The 22,565-nt window shown below is 41.0% G+C and overlaps 1 protein-coding gene across 2 annotated transcripts in view; it reads left to right on the top strand.

The window, feature by feature from the left end:
* LOC101653188 (serine/threonine-protein kinase Sgk3) overlaps positions 1–22,565 on the top strand; it is a 118,290-nt gene that overhangs the window by 82,871 nt on the left and 12,854 nt on the right. For both annotated transcript variants that reach the window (XM_004697534.3, XM_045284335.1), the window contains 8 exons: positions 7,775–7,862; positions 13,667–13,716; positions 16,381–16,438; positions 17,809–17,892; positions 18,028–18,159; positions 20,190–20,302; positions 20,395–20,431; positions 20,804–20,890. In XM_004697534.3, coding sequence (XP_004697591.1) covers positions 7,775–7,862; positions 13,667–13,716; positions 16,381–16,438; positions 17,809–17,892; positions 18,028–18,159; positions 20,190–20,302; positions 20,395–20,431; positions 20,804–20,890 — 649 coding nt within the window. The remainder of the gene's footprint in view (positions 1–7,774; positions 7,863–13,666; positions 13,717–16,380; positions 16,439–17,808; positions 17,893–18,027; positions 18,160–20,189; positions 20,303–20,394; positions 20,432–20,803; positions 20,891–22,565) is intronic.

Here is a 22,565-nt window from a genome sequence, read left to right as displayed (position 1 = left end):
TCTCTGCCCTGTAGGTCTATTCCTTTCTGACGGCAGTGTCTCAGCATCTCTCTAGCCCTTCCCCCAAGAACTCTGCACTGTTCAATTCATACCACATCAGCTCGGCACTTGGGACATCCTCAAGGAATTCAAATCGTGGTCCCTTTCAGTATTCTTTGAGTTTTGTAAAAAAATAAGGAAAATAATTCTGAAGGGGCAAGACCAGTGTGTATGTTGGATAGGGTGAGGTTTCCCAAGGAAATTCTCATAGGTCAGCCAGTCCTTGCTACCCTTGAAGAATGAGCAGGGGCATTGCTGTGGTGGGGAAAACCCACTAGTGCAATTTTCCTGGCCTTTTTCTCAGCAATGCAGGTTTCTGTTTTCTTAAAACTTCTTTCTGATAAATCTCCGTCATCATCCTATGTCCTTGGAGAAAATCTTATCACGATTACCCCTTGGGAATCCTGGAAACAGGTGCCATCGTCCTCTGAGCCGGCCCTGCCTGCTTTGAACTGGCTCAGATCCCCCGTGTAGCCACTGTTCTGACTGGACCCGGTTCTCTGGATTGTATTGGTAAATTCAAGATTCGTCCCTGGTTATGGCTGGTTCTCTAATTCATTTTTATTCACCTTGGGACTGATGGAAAGGTCAGCTCCTTGAGCTAGCTAATGGTTCCCTGCACTGCTTTTGACATCTGTGAAGCCAAAGGCTTGCTGAGACCATGAGGGTCACTTGAAATGGAAAGCGTGACCCGTGTGAGATCCCAGCTTCGCTATGTCTGTCCTTCTCCCTCCAGTCTCTGGGAGTGAGCTGTCATTTCTTTGTCAAAGGGGATGGTCTTCCCTCTCTTGGCTCGTCTTTGAGGTCTTCCCAACTTTCCTTGAAACACTTGGTCCATTGAAAAAGTGTCTTTTATTTGAGACAGTAGTCCCATAAACTTGTTGCAAGGTTGCAATGATTTGAAAAGATGCCCACTTCAGTTTTGTTAACATTTTGATACTATCCCTGACATAAAAAAGATATTTGTCCATGGCACAAAAATATCCTTTTTAGAAAAAAGGCACCCTTTAGTGAATCTAACTGCATTCTGGAGAGAACTTGTTTGCGGCCATCCAGTGAGCACAAAGACATGTGTAAACACATTTTGTCTGAAATAAGCTTGTGCGTGTATGAACTGGAACCCCCAGTAGCAATACTTTTTGACTTACCTATATGATATCTATGGAATGTTACATGCTAAATATGTTTGTAAAAATTTCCTCCAACACTTTCCCCCTGATATTTATCATCTCCTTTTTTCTCCATCACTTTAAGGCTCTAGGTAAAGTCTTCCTTTTGCACTTAGTTTTACAGATTAAATGTGAAATAAATGTGCATGTTACATAGTTAAAGCACTTTGCTCATTATGTGATGTTATATGCATTCAAAAATATTGATGAAGTATTCTTTGTGCATTGTGAATACAAACATAAAAGTATTGTACCTCCCCTTCCAGGAGCCTGATTTTCCAATTTCAGAGGCGAGACAGACATTGTTGCTGTAGCTGTTTTGTTGTTGTTGTGTTACATGCTCTCCCGTGCCATCCTCACAATCATTACTGTGTGTGAGTTTATTGTTGGAGCCACTGTTCCAATCCCATCTGTGTGAGTCCGGGTTGACTAGAGAAACAAATTCATAGACACTCATATCAAAGAGTAATTGTATATTAAGAAAACATCCCAGCCTAGTCCAGATCTAGTCCGTGAGTCCGATATTAGCCCCTATTTCTGACACCAGTTCATAAAGTTCCTCTTAAGACTCACGCAATACATGCAATGGAAGATCACAGGCCAGTAGGTGGAAAGACTTGTGAATCCAGTGGCAGTGGAAGCATCTCAGTGCTGGCATGGGTCTCCACATGGCTCCCCCAGCTCCAAAGCTCTGGTTCCATCAGCATAGCACCGTGTAGCTTGTCAGCAGGAAGACAAGCAGAGTGTGTGTCCCACCTCCAGGGCAGAAGTCAGGAGTTTCCAAAATTCTCAGGAGAAGGCCATGCCCACACATAGGCCTCATTGGCTATGACCTGATTGACAGACTAGACTCCCCTCCTTCGTTCAGGTTGTCAGGAGATTATATAACTGCCACACCATCTCCTCGAGGATCTTCCTAGTTTTTGCTGACCCCCAGGGTTACTTGAAGCAGTCTCCCACTTTCAGTGCATGCTGCTATCTCATGGAGGTCTGTAATGGCCGCATCCTACCAACCCCAGTAGCAGAGGCCCTCTTGGGATGGATACCAAAAACCCCACAAAAGCTCACGGCCATCTGATTGATTCTGACTCATAGCAACCCTACAGGACAAAATGGAACTGCCCCCATGGGTTTCCAAGGCTATAAATTGTTATGGGAGTAAAAAATGACTTAGTGAGTTTGAACTGTTGACCTTTCAGTTAGCAACCCATTTCATAATCCACTTTGCCACTAGGGTCCCTTTGGGACATTATATGTCCTACTAATTGTAACAAAATTCATACTGGGGGGAGGCAGGAGGGATGTAGCCCCAAACCACTAGCCTTTCTGAGAGAGAGGAAAACATTTTATTTACAGTCTGGGAAACCCTGTGTAGAGCTGCTCTGAGTTGCAATCGACTCAGTGGCGGTGTGTGTGGTTTTGTTTTTTTTAACTGTAGTCCCATATATGTGGGATGCCACATGATGGCATAGGGGATTATATATTGGGCTGCTAATCAGAAGGTCAGGAGTTTAAACCATCTAGCCACTCTGTGGGAGAAAGATGAGACTTGCTACTCCAGTTAAGAGTTACAGTCCCAGAAGCCCAGGGCAGCAGTTGTGCCTTGCCTCTACGGTTGCTGTGAGTTGGAATCAATTTCATGGTAGTTTTTTGGTCTGTCCCACAGATCACGAAGGGATTAACTGGGGGGGGGGGCAGGGAAATGGGCTATTGACGAACTCAACTATTTTTGGTTTTGGTGATCCCAGATGTGTGAGAAAACTACACATATAGTCAATGCTTTTAGAATAATTGTTTCAAAATGTGGTCCTTCAGTGGTGAGTCTGAAAACACTGTTAAATTACTTCATGTTCATATCTGTGCCTTGAAGGACACGGTGGTCACAGTCACATACAGGCAGAGGAACTCTGGGAAGTGCTTCAGCTAGCTCACTTTTGTTTTCCTTTATTATTTTATTTTTTTAAATTTTCTTTTTAGACTACTTCACACATATATGCCCTACCTACCTACCTACCTACCTATATATCTAATTATAAATAAAATTCTAGCCATATCATGAATATCTAGGAACACATTTAGATGGCATTCCATTCTTGTGGTTCCACAGGAAGTAGGTTCTGACGCAGGTTAACAAAGAATATAAAGTATACCACGGGCTGCCCAAAGTAGGGTCAAAATGCTTGCTCTTTAGAAGTGAGGGTGGTGAGATTTCATCTAATGTACTTGAATTAGGTTACCAGGAGGGAACAGTCCCTGGAGAAGGACATCATGTTTGATAAAGTAGAGGTCAGCAAAAACTAGAAAGATCCTCAAGGAGATGGGACTGGCATAGTGATTGAAATGAAATATTCCAAAATGTTAATAATGGTAGTATCTTTTTATGTAGTAGATACCAAGATCTTTCTTCCTCCTTTGGGGGGAAATTTTGTTCTCGGATAGATTTCCCCATGTAAAAGTTCAGTGGGTTTGGGGTTGCATCCATCATCACTAATTTCAGAGTACCTCCATCACTTCAAAACCAAATCCTAGCTTTCTCAGCCCCACCTTCCTTTGTTTCCTGCCAACCACTAATCCACACTCGGGTTTGCCTATTCTGGGAATTGTGTGTACATGGAGTCATGCAATATGTCTATCAATCTTTTTTTCATTTAACATAAAGGTAAAGGCCAAATATTCCATCATCTGCACATAGCACATTTTATTTGTCCATTCATCAGTTGACAGACATTTGGGTCTCTGTATTTTGGCTATTGTGAATAGTGCTGCTATGAACATTCATGAAGACGTACTTGAGCACCTCTTCTTGGTTTTCTGGGACAGCCTTCAGTGTAGATTGCAATTTAATGTAAGTAAAACAAAAATCCTCACAATGGGACAAGTAGGTAACATGATAAATAAAGAAAAGATTGACTTTGTCAAATATTGCATCATCTTTGGATCCACAGTCAATGCTCATGGAAGTATCAGTCCCAAAATCAAATGGCATTGCATTAGACAGATCTGCGCAAGACATCTTTAACGTATGAAAAGGCAGGATGTCACTTTGAAAACTAAGATGTGCCTGACCCAAGTACTGGTATTTTCAATTGCCTTATATGCAAAGTTGAATTGTTGAATATCAAAGAAGAATCAATGTATTTGAATTATAGTGCTGGCAAAGAATATTGAAAGTGCTGTGAATTGGCAAAAGAACAAACAAATCTGCATGAAAAAAGTACAGCCAGAATGTTCCTTGAACGTGAAGCTGGCAAGACTTCATCTCACACACTTCGGACATGTTTTCAGGAGAGACTTTCAGCCCCTGGAGAAGGACATCAGGCTTGGTAAAGTGCAGGGCTGGTGAAAAAGAAGAAGAGTCTCAATGAGATGAATTGACACAATTGTGGAAATTGTAGAACAGTTGTAGGGGTCGCCCAGGACTGGGCAGGGGTTTGTTCAGTTATGCATAGGGTTGCTGTGAGACAGAACTGACTTTATAAAAACTAGCAAAAACAACATACCCAGGCATGGAAATGAATTTGAGGAACTAACAAACTGCTTGCCATAGACTCTGCACCATTTACCATTCCTCATAGACCCTATCCTTGAGATAGTTAAGGTTTATTGTGCCAACCTGGCTGATAAATACCTGTGGGATTAAATGAAAGGCAGAGAGATAAATGGCTCAGTGAGCCTCGCCTTTCTAGTTCTTGGGTCTCTTGCCTTCTGATGGTTAGACCAGGGTGCAGCTGCTTTAGTCAGCCTGCCTTAGCCAATTCCCTGCTTCAGCTGGCAAGGCTCACTTCCTGCAAGACATCCCTGAGGAGAAGCCACATGGACCTACCCCGATGCAGCCCTGGGTGCTGGAGCAGCCATGTGGAGACCGTTCCAGTGCTGAGATGCTTACACATTCACTGACTCAGCTTTCCTCCTGTAGTCAGCGTCATTGCGTGTGTTTTGTGAGATGGAGGAGGACCTTCTGTATTGGTATCAGACATATGGGCTAATGTTGGACTTATGGGCTTGTACAGCACTGGGTTGGGATGCTTTCTTAATGTACCCTTTATATTAAAACTCTCTCATACATATAAGTTCCTGTGGATTTGTTTCCCTAGTTTACCCAGACTAACAGAACCTTAAAAACTTTTTTTTCTTTTTCCCATGGTTTCTACAAGGAATATATAGTGTTTGTATTTAATTACTGCGACCAATTTGGATGGGGAGTATGGTAGTTACATAATCTGTTGTCAGTTTGAGACTTATGAGTGAAGGAGTGGAGTTTATCTGTCAGTCAGGTCGCAGCTTGGTGACCTCATTTGGAGGTGCTAAGGAGATAAATAGCTTGCTGGAGGTGGGACACTCCCTGCTAGGCATGCTTGCTGACAAGACACGTGAAGCTATGCTAGTTCCTTGAGCTGGAGGAGCCACATGGAGACCCCTGCCAGTGCTGAGATGCTTACGCTGCCATTGGATCCACAAGACTTCCCACCCACTGGCCTATGATCTTCCTGCAGTCGGTGTCATTGCATGTGGTTTGTGAGTCTGAAGAGGACTATAGATTGGTATCAAACATATGAGCTAATATCAGACTTATGGACTTGATCTGGACTGGCCTGGGATGTTTTCTCAATATTCAATTGCTCTTGTATATAAAGCTCTTTTTTATACACATATGAGTGTCTATGAATTTGTGTTTCTAGTCTACTCGGACTGACACAGGAGGTGCTCAGGTGCAGAGATTTAATCATTCTTCAGGATCATCATTAATCCATTCAAAGCCCCTCTTTTATTTAAATCCATGTTTTTCTTTTCATTTCTTCATCGCTGCTGATACCCACTTTTAATATATTTTATATATGTTCCTTAATGTGTTTAACTTGGGAAATTTTAGAATGAATTTTGGACCTTTTGTTTATATATATATAAAGTACTGTGTGTTAGGTAGGATTCTCTAGAGAAACAAAACCAGGACACATGATTAATTTTATGTATAGTTTTATGTATATATGGATAGGTTTATACAGCAAGAAGGAATATAACAGCTAATTAGTCCACACAGCAGGACAGAGGGCTCAGTTCAACTTTCATGGAACACTTATATACTGGAAGTCCTTCAGCTCACAAGGGCTGCCAGATCCAAGGTCAAGGAAGCAGACAACCGAGTCTTCCCTCGGGCAATGCAGGCAGAGTCCACCCACAGGCAGCAAACAGCAGTCGCTCGGGAGCTTAGCAAAGCAGATGCCGATGGGATATGAAACTCAAGCAATGCAAGATGATAGGCTCCACCAGCCTCAAGCTCAAGCGACAGGTGTGCAGGAAGCAGGATTCAGGTCTCGAAGGAGCCTCAAGCTCTAGCTTCACAATGCACAGGTTGGCTTGGTTCACAGGTTGAGGCAGAGAACCAGCTAAAGCAGCAGCATGCTGCTCTGATCACCAGAGAGCCAGAGGTGGCCTTGCAGCACCATTTATCTCTTTGACCTCTAATCAAACTGTGACCTGATTAGTCCTACATGTTCCTATTGGCCAGGTTGGCACAATAAACCTAACTATCACATACTATAATATAGATCTCAATGTGGTTTTCCAGCAAAACTTTTTTTTTTCCGGCAAAACTATTTTTAAGGCCTTTCTATGCACTCTGAGTACCTCCTGTTCTTTGTTTCTGGAATACATCCTGATACTTTCTGACAGGCAGTGACCATAGATTATTTTCTCATCTCTCTAATGATAGATGACTCTTTTGTTTCTAACTTCCTATTGGAGAGAACGCTACAATGAGCATCCTTATACACGTTCTTCCTTGAACTTGCACGAGTTTTTCTGGGATTTATCACTGGGGTGGTTCTAGGTGCCGTTGGTTGGTTCCCACTGACAGTGACCCCATTTATCACAGAGCGAAGCACTGCCTCGTCCTGGGCATCGCACGGTTCTTGTGGTGGAGCCTAGTGTTGCAGCCACTGCGTCTGCCCACCTCCTTGAGGCTCTTCTTCTTTTTCGGTGACCTTTTACTTTATCACACAGGATGTCCTTTCCCAGCAACTGGTCAGCCCTGATAGCGTGTCCAAAATACATGAGATGAAATCTTGCCTTCCTCACTGTCAAGGAGTGTTCTGACTGTACTTCTTCCAAGGCATAGACATGGAATTTCTGGGCTCGGGGCAAACGCACCACCATGCTACCAGGCAGTGCCAGGGTGCAGCCTAAGAGAGTTACCTTTTCTACACTCTCCAACAACGTGCGAGGGTGTTGCTTTCCTTGTATTCTTAGCAAGGCTTGGTTTCATCGTGTTCTGATTTTTGCCATTTAATAGACATAAAATTCTAAATGATACATCGTTGTCATTTCCAGGTGTATTTCTGTAATGACCAGTGACGTCTCGTGTCTTCATATATTTGCTTACTGTGTTGATCTTCCTTTCTGTACTCATTCCTCTGCCCTTGTCTTTGTTGGCATCTCTTACCTTTAAGTACTTAGCCTTGTTTCTTTTACAATTAATATTAGTGGATTTTGTTTGGCTTTCTTTAAAAGGGAGGAACGCTTTGGGAAAATGCCTTGGAAGTCCTAACAAAGTTCATTTTTCTTTTCAGTCCAGATGTCCGAGTATTCCTTCAGATGGACAGTCCAAAACACCAGTCAGATCCATCCGAGGACGAGGATGACAGAAGTACTCGGAAGGTAGTCAACGATGAAATTAGTAGCAACTTACAGGACTCTGTTTTTACTTCAAGTAGCTTTATCCATAATAGTTTTTGTTACTGTACAGTATGTAAAATAAACATGTACACCTCTTTCTAATCACTACTTTATATGAAATTTATAGGAAGTATATTTTATTGTAAGAAGTAACACAGCATTTAAAGAAAGTTTTGCAAATGCAATGAAAAGTTTTACCCATATTGCCACCACCCAGTCCTAGTAATTGTTAATACTTGAGTAGTTTTCTGCTCAGTCTTCTTTTGATAGATGTTTTGAAAAATTATCTAATCTTAAATAAGCACCATATGAAATTTCATATCTTTTCTTTCCTTTAGATCAGTGGTTCTCAACCTTCCTAATGCCACTACCTTTTCATACAGTTCCTCATGTTGTGGTGACCCCCAACCCCAACCATAAAATTATTTTCATTGCTACTTCATAAATGTAATTTTGCTACTGTTATGAATTGGGTGACCCTGTGAAAGGGTCATTCAACCCCCAAAGGGGTCACGACCCACAGGTTGAGAACTGCTGCTTTAGATCATAATTTTTGACCATTTTATATAGTCTTCATTATCCTCAGCATACTTGAAATTATGGTTTTGAATTTTGGTCAGCAGGGAAGGCCTTTTCAACTAGAGCATAACCTACATCTTCCTTTGCCTCGTCAGGTTTTCATAAATAGAACAATCAGTAGTGCCATCATAATTCTTGTTCATGCCCAGTGATTGAAAGAAGGCACTCGTAGCCCAAACAAGGGATTGAACAGCTGACTAATCATGCAACTAAAATCCATGGTACCCTTGTGAGGGAGGGACCTTGCCAATAAGGTGTATGGAACCCTGATGAGGGGATTGCCACGATGTTAGGCTTACACTAAGCCGTCCTGGAGGCAGGCAGGGCGGCCCTCACTACCACCAAGAAAGAAGAGCCAGAAACCGAGCACCTGGAATCAGTGCACTGAGAACCCTGTAGTCCCAAAAACTGCGAGAGAGAGCGATAGCATATGGAAGACAGCAAGAGATTGTGGCACGCACAAGCTAGAGTCATTGTTGCACAAGACGACTATGGTAGGGCTGTAGTTGCCCAAGAAGTCCCACGCAGGACTTGGCAGCAGAAGGCCCTTGCTGGGCCCAGCAGCAACAAAGTCCCAGGAGGACCTGGCAGCAGGGGCAAGAAGAAGCTGTCCTGATTGAGAAACTGTATCCTGAAGTGTTCCTTTCCTTCCAAATTTATCTCTGGCGATTAGGGTTTAGGTCAACATGATGATCCTATGTGGTGGTAGGGGTGGAGTCTATTCCATCAATCAGGTGGTAGCCTGGTGATGCTTTCTTGGGGGCTGTGGCCTTTTTATATGAGAGACATTGGGAACCTCTCTCTCCTGCCCCTGGGCCTTGCTGTTTGCTTGGATTCTGTGTCTGCCTCCAGGGATGGCCCCATGTGGGCCACCAACCCTGGGAGCTGTCAGAGCCCTGCCTTGATTTCACCAATCTTGGATCCATATGACTCTGCACCCACTGGCTTGTGCTCTCCCTGTTTTCTGCTTCACCTTTCTGCATCATCAGCCTGTAGCTGTGTGAGTCTGAAAATGACTCCAGCTAGCCCTGGACTTAGGGACTTGAGTCAAAAAGGCTTCCTTGATATAAAGTACCGTACATACTCGAGTATAAGCCGACCTGAAAATCAACTGAGGTACCTAATTTTACCACAAAAAACTGCATTAAAAATGTGCTGAAAAACTTGGCTTATACATGAGTATTTACGGTATTTCTTGATAAAAAGGTCTTTCTTATACATATATAAGTAGTACTAGTTTTGTTTCTCTGGACCACCCAGCCCAACATAACCTCCACCCTGAATTGTATCCTGTTACTTCTCTAGTAAAGCTCATAACCATGAGTACTGTCTATGAGCTCTGTATGGGCACTGCAAGGAATTCTCAAGCCCACCAAAGTAGCGAGTGCCACTGGGAGGACAGCTGGTGAGGTATACCTGACCTCTGCTTCATAGGAATCGGTCTTGAGCTACTGATGCTGATAATGGTTTTCCACCTGCCTTGAAATGTTAGATGAGAGGTCCGACAAACCCCAGAAGTTCTAAGCCACCAGCTGCTCCACAGGAGAAAGTGGAGACTTTCTACTCCCCTAAAGAGTTGAAGTCTTGGAAACCCCCATGGGCCATTCTGCCCCGTCCTATAAGATCACTCTGAGTTGGAATCAACCTGGTGGCAGTGAGTGAATTTGTTTGCTTGCTTGGCTAATGTCTCTAGGGGAGAAAGATAAGGCTTTTCTACTCCCATAAAGATTTATAGTCTCAGAAACCCACTGAGGCAGTTGAACTCTGCCCTATAGAGTCTCCATGATTAAGATTCAACTCAGTGGCAGTGAGTTTAGTGTCTCTAGTAATGGACTACACATTGGGTTGCTAACCACAAAGTCAGTGGTTCAACCCCACCAGTTGCCCCTTGGGAGAAAGATGAGGCTGTCTGCTCCTGTAAACATTTGAAGTCTCAGAAACCCACAGGAGGAATTCTGCCCTGCCCTGTAGGGTTGCTGTGAGTCAGAATCCACTCCTGGCAGTGAGCTTTCTTTCTTCTGTTTGTTTGTTTTGATGTATGACTTTCTTTTCTCTCTTTTTCTTTTTTTTTTAAGTTGGGGTTTAATACATCATATCATTCACATCAATCACAGCAAGCAGAAGTGTGCAATTGCTACCACAGTCAGTTTTCAAACATTCTTTTTCTTCCTGGATTCCTTGGCATCGTCTCCCTTTTACACTGGCATTGCAGGTTTTCTGGCCATCTGGTTTAAAAAATTTTTTTCTGTATTCTTTATCTCATTTGGAGAAAATTGATAAACTCCTTCCATTAACTTTTTCACTGTACATTATTTTAATGAATACTATACATTAATATAAGCAAGAAGTCATAAAATAGAATACTTTATGAAAAGTTACTATTATATAAAAAAAGAAAATTTACTATTATCATTAGTATTATTTTTAATGTAATGGGTTAATGAACATAACCAAGTATGTTAGTTCGGGTAGACTAGAGAAACAAATCCAGAGAAACTCATATGTAAGAGAGAGCTTTATATTAAAGAGCAATTGTCTATTGAGAAAACATCCCAACTAGTCTAAATCAAGTCCGTAAGTCTGATATTAGCCCATAAGTCCCATACTAGTCCATAAATTCATCTGCAGACTCACACAACATTTGCAATGATGCAGGAAGATCACAGGCCAGTAGGTGAAAACTCTAGTGGATCCAATGGCAATGGAAGCCAGACAGGGCTGTCTTTACAGGTCTCCACCGCATGGCTCCCTCAGGTCTCAGCATAGCTCCACCTGGCTTGTCTACGAGAAGACAAAGGAGAGAGGAAATTCCCAGGATCTTCCTGGTGGGTGTGCTCTTGTGACCTGATTGACTGGCTAGACTCTACCCCTACATCCTATTGATCAAATTGGCATGAATTTATATAATGAGCACACCAAGTTTACTATTTTTATTTACCTTGTATAGCTACTGAATTTTGTAGTTCTAAAAATATACAATCTTTTGGTCAAAATGCCAACCAAATATTGAAAAGAAGTATAAGACTACTTAGTTACTTCAGCAAACCTTTTTCATATAAATCTTATGTCTACTTATCAGATAAAGCAGGTGAGCAAAAAGTGATTATTGCTCCTGTTGATCTAAGTGAGGGCAGAGATCTAAACTGGCTTGCATAGGGCCACACAACTAACTAGAAGATCTGAAACTAGAGCCCACACTTAGTTCCTGCAAGTACATGTTAAAAAATGTGGAGAAAGTGTAGCTATCTTATTTATAAAAACAATAAAATACAAATGCATACAGATAAAACCCACGTAATTGCTTGGTGTGCCATTTAATTTCAAAGGTAGATATTCAACTTATTTAAAAATATTTTACATTCTCAATTCATTGAAAAATATAAGGTTATACACTGTAAATGAAGTTTGATCTGACTAACTGGAGGAATAAACTAAAAATTCTATATCATCATTTTTGTTCTAAGCAGAATACCACAGGTTCACACTTAGTTTCTAGGAAACATCAGTATTCTCTCTTTTTTTTAAAAATCATCTTATTGGGGACTCATACAACTCTTATCACAGTCCATACATACACCAATTGTATAAAGCACATTTATACATTCATTACCCTCATCATTCTCAAAACACTTGCTCTGCACTTAAGCTCTTGGCATCAGCTCTTCATTTTTTACCCCAACATCAGTATTCTTATCTTTACTATAATTACTTTATAAAATAGGAAAAGATGTGCACAGTATGCTCTTTAGAAATATAGTAAAATGTTAACTTGGACTAATGTGAGGAAGATCAGAATAAATTAGTAAAAGCTATGTTAATATAAGATAATTAAGTTAGCGCCGAGAACATAATGCAATTTAATCACTTTTTACACACAATAACAAATACTGTATCTCACATTAAATACTATATTACAAAAAAAAAAAGACAAGATAAAAAAAATACTCTATTACACCCATTGGAGAGGAAATATCTTTTACTAGGAAAAGATAAAGCATATAATTTTCGTCTGCATTAGTACCAGGGATTACAGTTTCAGTCTAACTGTTGCAAAGAGAAAGGCTTCTCTCAAAACCTGCCCCCAGCACATATGGTACAATTAGAATGAAAACCAGTCCTGTTTATATTTCACTTGAAGTCCAGGCTGTCTGCTTCTAAAAGAGTTTAGACCCTCGGAAGCCGAGTGGAGCACTGCTGTGCGTAGGAATTGGCTGGATAGCTGTGGGTTTGTTCAGGTTGGCCGGTCATTGCCTTTGCTGCGCTGTTAAGTGCTATGGAGTCAGCGCTGACTCTGTCGACCTTACATGCAGCAGAGCAAAACCCTGCTTGCTCCTGTGCCATCTCCCAGTTGAAGGTCAGCTCTCCTTCGAGGAGGTGGCTCCTCACCGGTCCTTACAGAATGTCTTCCAACCAGAGGGGCCCAGCTTTCGGCACGGGATCAGACAATGTTCACGGTAGTCAGGACTAATCCCCCTCTGTCTTCTGCCCAGTTTTTGTCTGGAAGCTCAGCTGAAACCTGCCTACCACGGGTGACCCTGCTGGTATTTGAAATACTGGTGGTGTAGTTCCCAGCAGCACAGCAATGTGCACACCAACACAGTACGACAAATTGGCGGTGCCAAGAGTTAAGCTCTTGATTATTAGCTGAAAGGTTGGCACTTTGCACCCATTTAGAGGCGTTGGGAAGGCAAGCCTGGTGATGTACTTCTGAATGGAGCCACCATGAGCCAGAACAGCTTTGATGGCAACCACCACCACCACGAGCAATCACCAAATTAACGTTGAAAATGCAGCATGGGCGGTCATCGTCTCCTATCTTTAAGAAGCTGTTTCTTTTAAAATGTGAGCGACAGTTTTTGAGCCAGTTTTTTTAATGTAAAATGATTCTTCTTAAATTATGGTTTCGATATCCACCTTTTCCAAAGCACTGGCCACAGCTCACTTTATCCATCTGCCAGCTTCGAGCTTGATCTGTTACGTTTTCTTGAAAACTGCTGCTGGAACCTACCGTAATAAAATGATTGTGCTTTGATCGATGGTTTCTCAACTGCACTATGAGTGGATTAAGAATGAGGATATTAGGCATCTTTAACATCGTAATATACCAAATACCTGTGGACAATTATAATTTCAGAAACGCTCATTGACAGGTAATCTTTGACGCTCCATTAATAATGTTAGTGTTTTGTCTTTTCCCATCCAAACAGCTACACTCTCCCTCACAGAACATCAACCTGGGACCATCTGGAAATCCTCAGTAAGTTTGCTTTTCTCCAAACCGCCTTCAACTAAAGGCTGGGAAGATATTTTTTGTGGATGCCGGTAATTACACCAATTTAACCTGCAGCATAAGAAATAAAACTGTAATTAGGGTGAATATAGTACACTCGTATGCTTGGCTAATTCACTCCTCTGGCTTTTCATTACTTTAGTAGAGCCCGAGGGAGTTTTGAATCCACAAGTTGTTAATTGGATTCTGCTACTTTTTGCCAATGCCACCACTTCTCTCTCTCTCTCTCTGTGTGTGTGTGTGTGTGTGTGTGTGTGTGTTTGTAAAATCAGTAGATTGTATTTCCCAAAGGACCATTAATCCTGTGAGATGTTTTGTGATAAAAAGTATCTGTACCAGCGTCATTAACCTTCTCCTGGTCCTCACTGTCACTGATGCTCTGAGCCAGTGTGTCTCAGAAGAGTCAGGATGGACATTAGCCTATTGAAGGCTATCAAACTTCCTTTAACTGGTCATCCCCATAAGTCCATATTTATTTTACCACAAGGGAAATTTCTTTTTTTTCTTTTTTTAACTTTTTGAGAAACACAGTCTGAGAAGTGCTGAGGACAAGCCAGGACATACACTAGAGCCGTCATCCCGAGTACAGCCCCAGCAGTGATTGGGTTTGAGAAAGAATTCCACTGCCAATTCTTGCCTCCGTGTGAAACGGTGCACTGACCGATTCGTAGTGTTGACCATCGGTTAGAGGAAGAATGTAGTGTTGTCATCCTAACTTCTAACTGTCCCGGCAGGCATATTAGATTGATTCCAAAATAATTGGGCTGTAGTCACAGGATGCTTTTCTTCCCTGCCCTGTTTTTGTCCACTTCTGGAGTGAGCATAGGGACACCAGACTGACTGTCCCAGAACGAGGGCCTGGGCCCCTTCCGGGAGCCCTCGGCATAAAGGGACTGGTAAAGGAGACAGAAAGACGAGTGAGATGGGAGGAAACGAGGAGTATGTGGTCCTGAAGTCAGACAGGAAGTGTTTCAGGGACGAGAGCCTTGTGGCAGTAGGGTAAGTTCACTGAGGACTGGGACCTAAGCACTGGATTTAATAATGTAGGCATGATCCGTGGGCAGCTCCAGTGTTGCAGTAAGTACAGGGACCTGACAGGGAAGCATTCAAGAGAGAACTAAAGTAGAAGACAGCAGGTGTAGACCATGAGCTTAAACAGCTTCCTTGAGGAGTTTTGCTAAGAAATGGGCTGCTGACGGGTTTGGAGCCTCCGTTTCTGTCTGTTGGTCAGGCAGCACAAGAAGGAAAGTTTGCTTTCAGTTAGGGGTATCATCAACCGTAACATCCCATTTCTTTGCAGAACTCCTCCACTGCCTTTCAGTTGATGGTAACGTGTCTGGGACCTGAGTCAAAGTGAGGTACCGCACCCTGATCTTACAACCAAACGCTGCTCATAGCAGAACCCATTACATCAGTGACTACATTGTGCTAACTCACCCCGTGGGGGATTACTAGGTCCTCGCGGCCAAACCACTGACAATCCAGCCCCAGCCACGTTGCCGAAAACCTTATCACAGTGGCCATTTTGGTCTTTTGGAAAACCTACATTTAGACCTATTTTCAGTAACTAAAAGAAATCTGGAAAGGAGTTTTGCTTGCCTTTCGGGAGAAAACGAAGCCAGCACCCAGCCTTTGTTTGCAGTGAGCCGTTATAGAGGCAGTGCGCACCCCAGTCAGCGAGTGGTGCCACCAACTCTTTCCCCAGAGCTGTGCTCTGCATCTCGGCATCAAGTCTGCGTAGCTTTGTCTCTGAACACTGTGTGTATGTCAGTGTTATTTTAGAGTTTATGTGATACTGGGTCTGAGAACACTCAAAAGATTGCCATATACATTAGTGGTCATTGTTTCTTGACATCATTTTGGCTTACAAAATATTCCTTAGGAATGCTCCGCTTTCTGATATTAGGGAAAATCTACACAACTATTGGTCTCTGCTCATCTGGAACAAAAAGACATAGAAGGAAACCAGACTCAAAAGAGGAGCCAGTCAACAGGACCCATTGCCTACACAAACCATGGCCTCACCTATTCCAGAAGCCAAAAAAAACCTAGACAATGTCTGGCTACTTCTAACGACTGCCAAAACTAGGGCTCTCATAGAGATCCTGGATAGAATGGTATACATTATAGAACAAAACTTAAAAGCTTTCAAAAGGCCAGACTTCTTGGGCCAGCAGAGACCTGAGGAACCCCTAAAGCAATCACCTTTTCACTTTGAACTGAAACTACGCGCGGAGTTTACTTTTCAACTGAAGAGCCTGTGGCTCATAAAAGAAACTGCCACGCATGAACATGGTGTGCCTGTTAGATACTTTAAAAAGCAAACAGCAGCAATATATTTGAGAGCAAATAGATGGAAGGTCAGAGGGGGCAGGTAAACAAGAATGATGGAAATGGGGCAGCCTGAATGGAAATGAGATGTTGATGCACTGTGGAAAGTGTAACCACTGTCACTAAGTAATATGTGTAGAAATTGTAAAATGGGAACCTAATGTGCAGTCTAAAATTCATAATATATTAAGCATAAAGTGAGGTACTAAGAAATGATTAAAAGTTAACATCTCTAAAAAAAAAAAAGTTAACATCTCTGATCTCTATAAGCTAATTCTTTCCATTGTTACTTTGTTTCAGTGCCAAGCCAACAGACTTTGATTTCTTAAAAGTTATTGGAAAAGGCAGCTTTGGCAAGGTAAGAGTAGTTATTTCTCCATTTTAGTAAATAAGTTTTTATGGAATGCAAGCTTTATAAATGTGAGACCATAAGGCTTGTTATACAGAATATAGAGTTAAGATACTTAGGACTATTTAGGAGGATAAGACATTTACTTAAATTTGGAAATAAAATTCATGTATTCAACAAGTAGTTATTGAGTACCTATTATGAGTGCAGAGCACCTTGCTGGTCCCTGAGTAGATAATGTTGTGCAAAACTGACCTGGTTTGTTCTTTTTATGATACTTACACTCTAGTAGGAGAAATAGTCCATTAAAAATATACGGTCAAAAGAGAATTGATGTCCTAGTGCATGTGACAACATAGGTGAGCCATGAGATCATTATGCTGAGCAAAATAAGTCCAATCTCTGAAGGACAACTGTGGTATGATCTTACTTCAATGTGATAAGCAAATATTTGGAAACCAGAAGTTATGAGTGGTTCCCAGGGTTGTGTGTGAAAATATAAGGGGTGAGTTTTTTTGAGATTTTAGGAATATTGAGTTTATGTTCATGGTGATGGAATAATTTTTCCAAATTAAGCAATTACACATGTAGAAATTGTTGAACTGTCTTATGTTTTGTTGTACTTCATTTTCACTAAAATATACCCAGGAGGGCTTAAAAATGTTCATGCAGGACTCACTATCCCCCCATGAAATCATAGTTGAAAGAGGCTGTTCTTAGCCATTTGTATATCTATATAACTTTTAGAATCCATATGTCAATTTCCCAAAAATCTGTTGGCTTCTGATTGGAATTACCTAGCATCGCCATATTTTAAAAGTGTTTGCATGCAGCCTAGCCCATTATAGCAATTCATCTGCATGTGCCACTTCTTTCTCTCCTACGTCTTCTGAATCCATGGCCTATAAGAAAATCTGAATATTCAAAAGATGCATTTTGATCACCTAAAAGTAGACTCTGTTTCTGTTTTAATAAACGCATGCAGCTGAAAGCCTCATTATTTTCTGAGGGCATTTCTCAGCATTCAGAACTCACTCTTTTCTCTGATACGTACATAGTGCGCACACACACAGTTTTCATAAGTAGTACAGATACTGTCCCATTAGTGAAAATCTAAAATATAAATACGGTAAATGAAAAAGAAATGTGCCTGGCTATTCAAATGATCAAGTCTTTTTTTGTTGTTATTTCCTTTTTCATATTTTCTTAACTATGGAAAATTGGAATTATGGAAATAAAGTTAAATAGTTGTTTTTCAATTTTCAGAGCAAAAATGTTACCTTTCTCACAAAAAGATACTAATTTATTTATTTATTAAGTTAATTATTTCTATCTAGAACATTGAGGTGTCTAATGCTGTACACAATGTTTATTAACAGGTTCTTCTTGCAAAACGGAAACTGGATGGAAAATTTTATGCTGTCAAAGTGTTACAGAAAAAAGTTGTTCTCAACAGAAAAGAGGTAAAATAAGATAACTGTGAGCATTCTTTTTTTGGGGTATTAAACCATTTTAACTATGTGCATTCTTAAGCCCATTTTCTCACTTGATGAAATTACTTTATGGTATGTGACTGAATCTTTTGCCTTCTTTTCCAGCAAAAACATATTATGGCTGAGCGTAATGTGCTCCTAAAAAATGTGAAGCATCCGTTTTTAGTTGGATTACATTATTCTTTCCAAACAGCTGAAAAGCTTTACTTTATCTTGGATTTTATTAATGGAGGAGAGGTGAGTTCTATGTTGAGTTTTCTGATATTGGTAACATCCGGTAAATATAACATAAAGCTGAAGTTCTTTGGACAAGTTATGGGTTTTTTCCCCCCCTATTATCATTATGAGTTGACTGAGGGTTTATAGAACTGGTCGGTTTTCCATTCAACAACTTATGTCTATTTAGTTTCTTCTCCTTGATGGCAAACCCCACAGTATAGCATCACTTACCCCACTTCTTCCATGTGTTTCCTATTTCCATCCTTGCTCCTTCCTTTCCTAACCTTTCTGAACGCTGTCCTTGGATAAGAACCACCCTTTTGATCTTAAATGGTTGATTATTCTCACGCGGAGGTGAATTTCAGGTGCCCCACCAGTCTCTAGCCAACCAGTAACCTAGTCTTTTTCATGATTTTGAATTTTGTTCCACATTTTTCGCCCACTCTATCCAGGATCTTCTAATGTGGTTCCTTTCAGAGCAGTTTATAGTGGTAGCCAGGCACCATCTAGTTCATCAGGTGTCAAGGTCAAGGAGACCGATGTTTCAGCAGTCATAGAGTTCAAGTACTCAAGGTACTGGATAAGCACATTCAAAATGCAAAGAAGTATAATACAAGCTCTTTCATTAAGCAAGTAATGGTGCCATTGGTAAAGCTGATGAAAGAATCTTGGTGTGTAGGAAGCTTCAGACTTTTTGTATGGGTTTGTCATTAAACTGTGCAGCATGAGTAATATACTGAAACATTAGAATAAAGCATTTTTAATTTAGAACATTTTGTTTTAATAATTGCATATAACTGTTACTCCAGCCCGTTCTTTTCTAAAATGTATGAACTATCAATGCCAGTCAGGAGAAGAGCTCCTCTAATAGAGATTTTGGGGTAAAATGGGTTTGGAAATGCTCCCTGCAACTGCTTCCATCGTGGTTCCTAATGGCTGAGCAAAGGGAGGACAAGGTCTGCCATAAACAGCCAGTTTGTTTCTTTCCTTTTTTGACTATTGGGTGAACGTTAACAAACAGGGAAAACCAGTTTTCCATTAAACAGTTCTTGACCATGGTCTTCATGTCATCCCCAAAATGTAACATCACTCATTCCACTTCTACCCATGTTTCCTATTTTTATTCCACCATCTTTCCTTACCCCTCCTGCCTTCTGAGCTGTGTATTTGGACACATACTGCCCTTTTGATCTCATAGGATTGGTTGTTTTAAGGAAAACATACCTCCCTGGTGTTGGTGTTCACCTTATAGACCTGTCCATTGTTTGCCTGGGAGCCCTGTTGGCACAGTGGTTATATGTTGGGCTACTAACCTCAGGGTCAGCAGTTCAAAACCACCAACTGCTCTGAGACAGAAAGATGAGGTTCTCTACTCCTGGAAAGAGTTACAGTCTCAGAAACCCACAAGTACAGTCCCGTTCTCCGCGTGCCCTATAAGATCACCATGGGTCTGAATGAACTCAGTGACCATGAGAGAGATTGTTTGGGTGAAAAGTTAGCCGTGTGAGTGAGTTCAGCTTCAAGACTGTCCAGGATATCCAGGATTTCTCTAAAAAATAAATCCGCTCCAGCCAGTTGCTACCACATTAGAATTTAGGCCTAACCCTGCAGTCATCCCCCTGAGAAACAAAAATATGAATTACATCTAGATGTTTTACTTTGTCTGCCAGTCACAAGTTTGCAGCCTTTGAATGGTTTGGTTTTTAACAGAAGAACATTTTGAAAGGGCACAGTGAGATAAGTGCACGGCAAAATCAAGGTCGTTGGTCGTCGGGCTGTGCTGGAGCTGGCGGGAGTGGGGAAGTTACTGTCAGCTTGCAGCTTGAGAAAGAAACGGAGCGTGCCGCCAGCCAGAGAACACAGAGACGCGTGGTTGGAAAGAAGGTTGCTAGGCGGAGACACAGAAAGAGTGCTTTGTGTGACCCAGTTCGGTGCTTTGGGACATTTTTATCTCCTGTTTAAAGTAATAGAAGTTTTTGTTTTACTATTTGCAGAATGTATTTGTTTTGTTTTATGAGTCTGAACATTTATTGTCTCCTGTTTTACAGCTGTTTTTTCACTTACAAAGAGAACGGTCCTTTCCGGAACACAGGGCTAAGTTTTATGCTGCTGAAATTGCCAGTGCACTGGGCTACCTGCACTCCATCAAAATAGTGTACAGGTAACGTTTAAAATATTACTTATAACACTGTGTTTTTAATATTTTATACAAGTTCATAGTCAGTCTGGTGTTTCTTTCCTATAACTTTATAGAGACTTGAAACCAGAAAACATCCTTTTGGATTCCGTGGTAAGTATCATCTTTTAAAAATCGATTAGCTCCCCAAAGGGGGAGGGGGCAGGATCTCCTTTGTGGTGGTGGGAATCAGTAGGTGAGATGAAATTGCCTACAACTCACTCACACGTAAATACATGCACATGGAAAACAGTGGGAACCGCAGTGGGCTGGACGTTTAGGAAGCAGTATTGTACCAGGATCAGTTTCCCAGCTTGGAGGGAATGAAGTGAGAGTACACAAAACTCTCAGTATACTATTTGGCAAGTTCTTATGAGATTATAATTGTTTCAAAATAAAAAAGGGCTTTTGTTGATTTTTTAAAATCGTTGTTGAATTATGTATTTTTTTTTAACAATTTTATCTTTCTGTTCCTGTGTTTATCAGGGACATGTTGTCCTAACTGATTTTGGGCTTTGTAAAGAAGGAATTGCTATTTCTGATACCACGACAACATTTTGTGGAACACCAGAGGTAAGAAGTAGGTTTTATTTTTTACTTATAAATCATATGTACAATGCCGGTGTGAACCACAAGTTGCATAATCCAATTTGAAAAAAAACAAAATAGAATTTAAAACTATCATTTACTTTTAGCCATTTGGAAATTTCTGATAAACATCTCCATGAACATTTAGAGTTTCTTGGTAGATATTTTTTAGTATCTGCCAGATATTTTTAAAAGTAGATATTTTTAACTGGGATTATGAAATAACCGAAGAATATTCAAGCCTTGAATTGCAATATTGAAAGAATCCCATTGCCAAGTATTAACCTATATGTGAAGCATCAAAAGAAGATCGAATGAACACACCGCCACTGTACCAAAAAGAACTGGTCCATGTTCACCAGTTTTGGAGGCAGTGTCTTCTCAAGAAACAAAAGTACTGCAGGAAGAAGTCCATGCTGCGTCGTTGGCATTGGTGTAAAACAAGGCCCTAGGAATGAACCAAACAGCAATAGAAATGCTTCAAGCCACATTTCAGCTGGAGGTGCTAAAATATGGAAGACAGCTACCTAACCAACTGACTAGAAGAGATCCCTGTTTTTTTCCCCATTCCAAAGAAAAGTGGCCAACAGAATAAGAATTAGCAAACAATATTGTTAAAATTACATGTAAGTAAAATTTTGTGGAAAATAAATCCAAAATGATGGCGACAGTGCATAGACAGGAAGCTTCCAGAAAATTAAGCCAGATTCAGAAGAGGACTTAGAAGAAGAAATAACATTGCTCTTATCAGAGCAATCCTGGCTAAAAGCAGAGATTTCCAGAAAATGTTTACTTGTGTTTTATTGACGGTGTAAAGATTTTCGACTATTTGGATCACAGCAAACTATAGATAACATTGCAAAGAATGGGACTTCCAGAACACTTAAGTGGTTCTCAGACCAAGAGGTAGTTTTGGACCAGACCAAGGGGATACTGAGTCATTTAAAATCTGGAGTATGTGCCAGGGTAACCCAACAGACTGGATTTTTAAAAGACAAACACAGTGTCAGGATCCAAGGGAGATGTACTAACAACCTCCAACGTGCAGGTGACATGACCTTGCTCGTGAAAGGGAAAAAGATGACGCACTTATTGAAGATCAAATAATGCAGCCTTAAGTATAGATTACACCCTCAGTGTACTACAATGAAAATCCTTGCAACTGGACCAGCAAACAACATGATGATAAATAGAGAAAAGATTGATGTTCCCAAAGATTCTATTTTACTTGGATCTGGAACCAACACTCATGGGAACAACACTCAAGAAATCAAACGATCTATTTTCCTAGCCCGGTGCTTCTCCACCTTCCTCATGCCACGACCCTTTCATACAGTTCCTCATGTTGTGGTGACCCCCCACCCATAACATTATTTTCATTTCTACTTCATAACTGTAATTTTGCTACTGTTATGAATCGTAATGTAATATCATATTCAGGATGCATTTCCATTGTTACAAATTGAACATAATTAAAGATAGTGATTAATCACAAAAACAATATGTAATTATAGATTGTGAAATATTTATTTCTAATGACAAATAAATGAAACTTTGTCTTGAAGCATGGTGTAGCATGGGGAACAGTCTTCACGGCCGGGTACTCCTATGTGGGCGTGTCTGCATGTCCGGGTACTCCTATGTGGGCGTGTCTGCATGT

The sequence above is a fragment of the Echinops telfairi genome, unplaced genomic scaffold (genome assembly GCF_000313985.2).
Source record: "Echinops telfairi isolate 266 unplaced genomic scaffold, ASM31398v2 ScPeMD7_1;HRSCAF=3_0, whole genome shotgun sequence".
In the NCBI taxonomy this organism is placed as follows: Eukaryota; Metazoa; Chordata; class Mammalia; order Afrosoricida; family Tenrecidae; genus Echinops; species Echinops telfairi.
The sequence above is the reverse complement of the archived record's forward strand: the minus strand, read 5'-3'. Positions and strand labels throughout refer to the sequence as shown.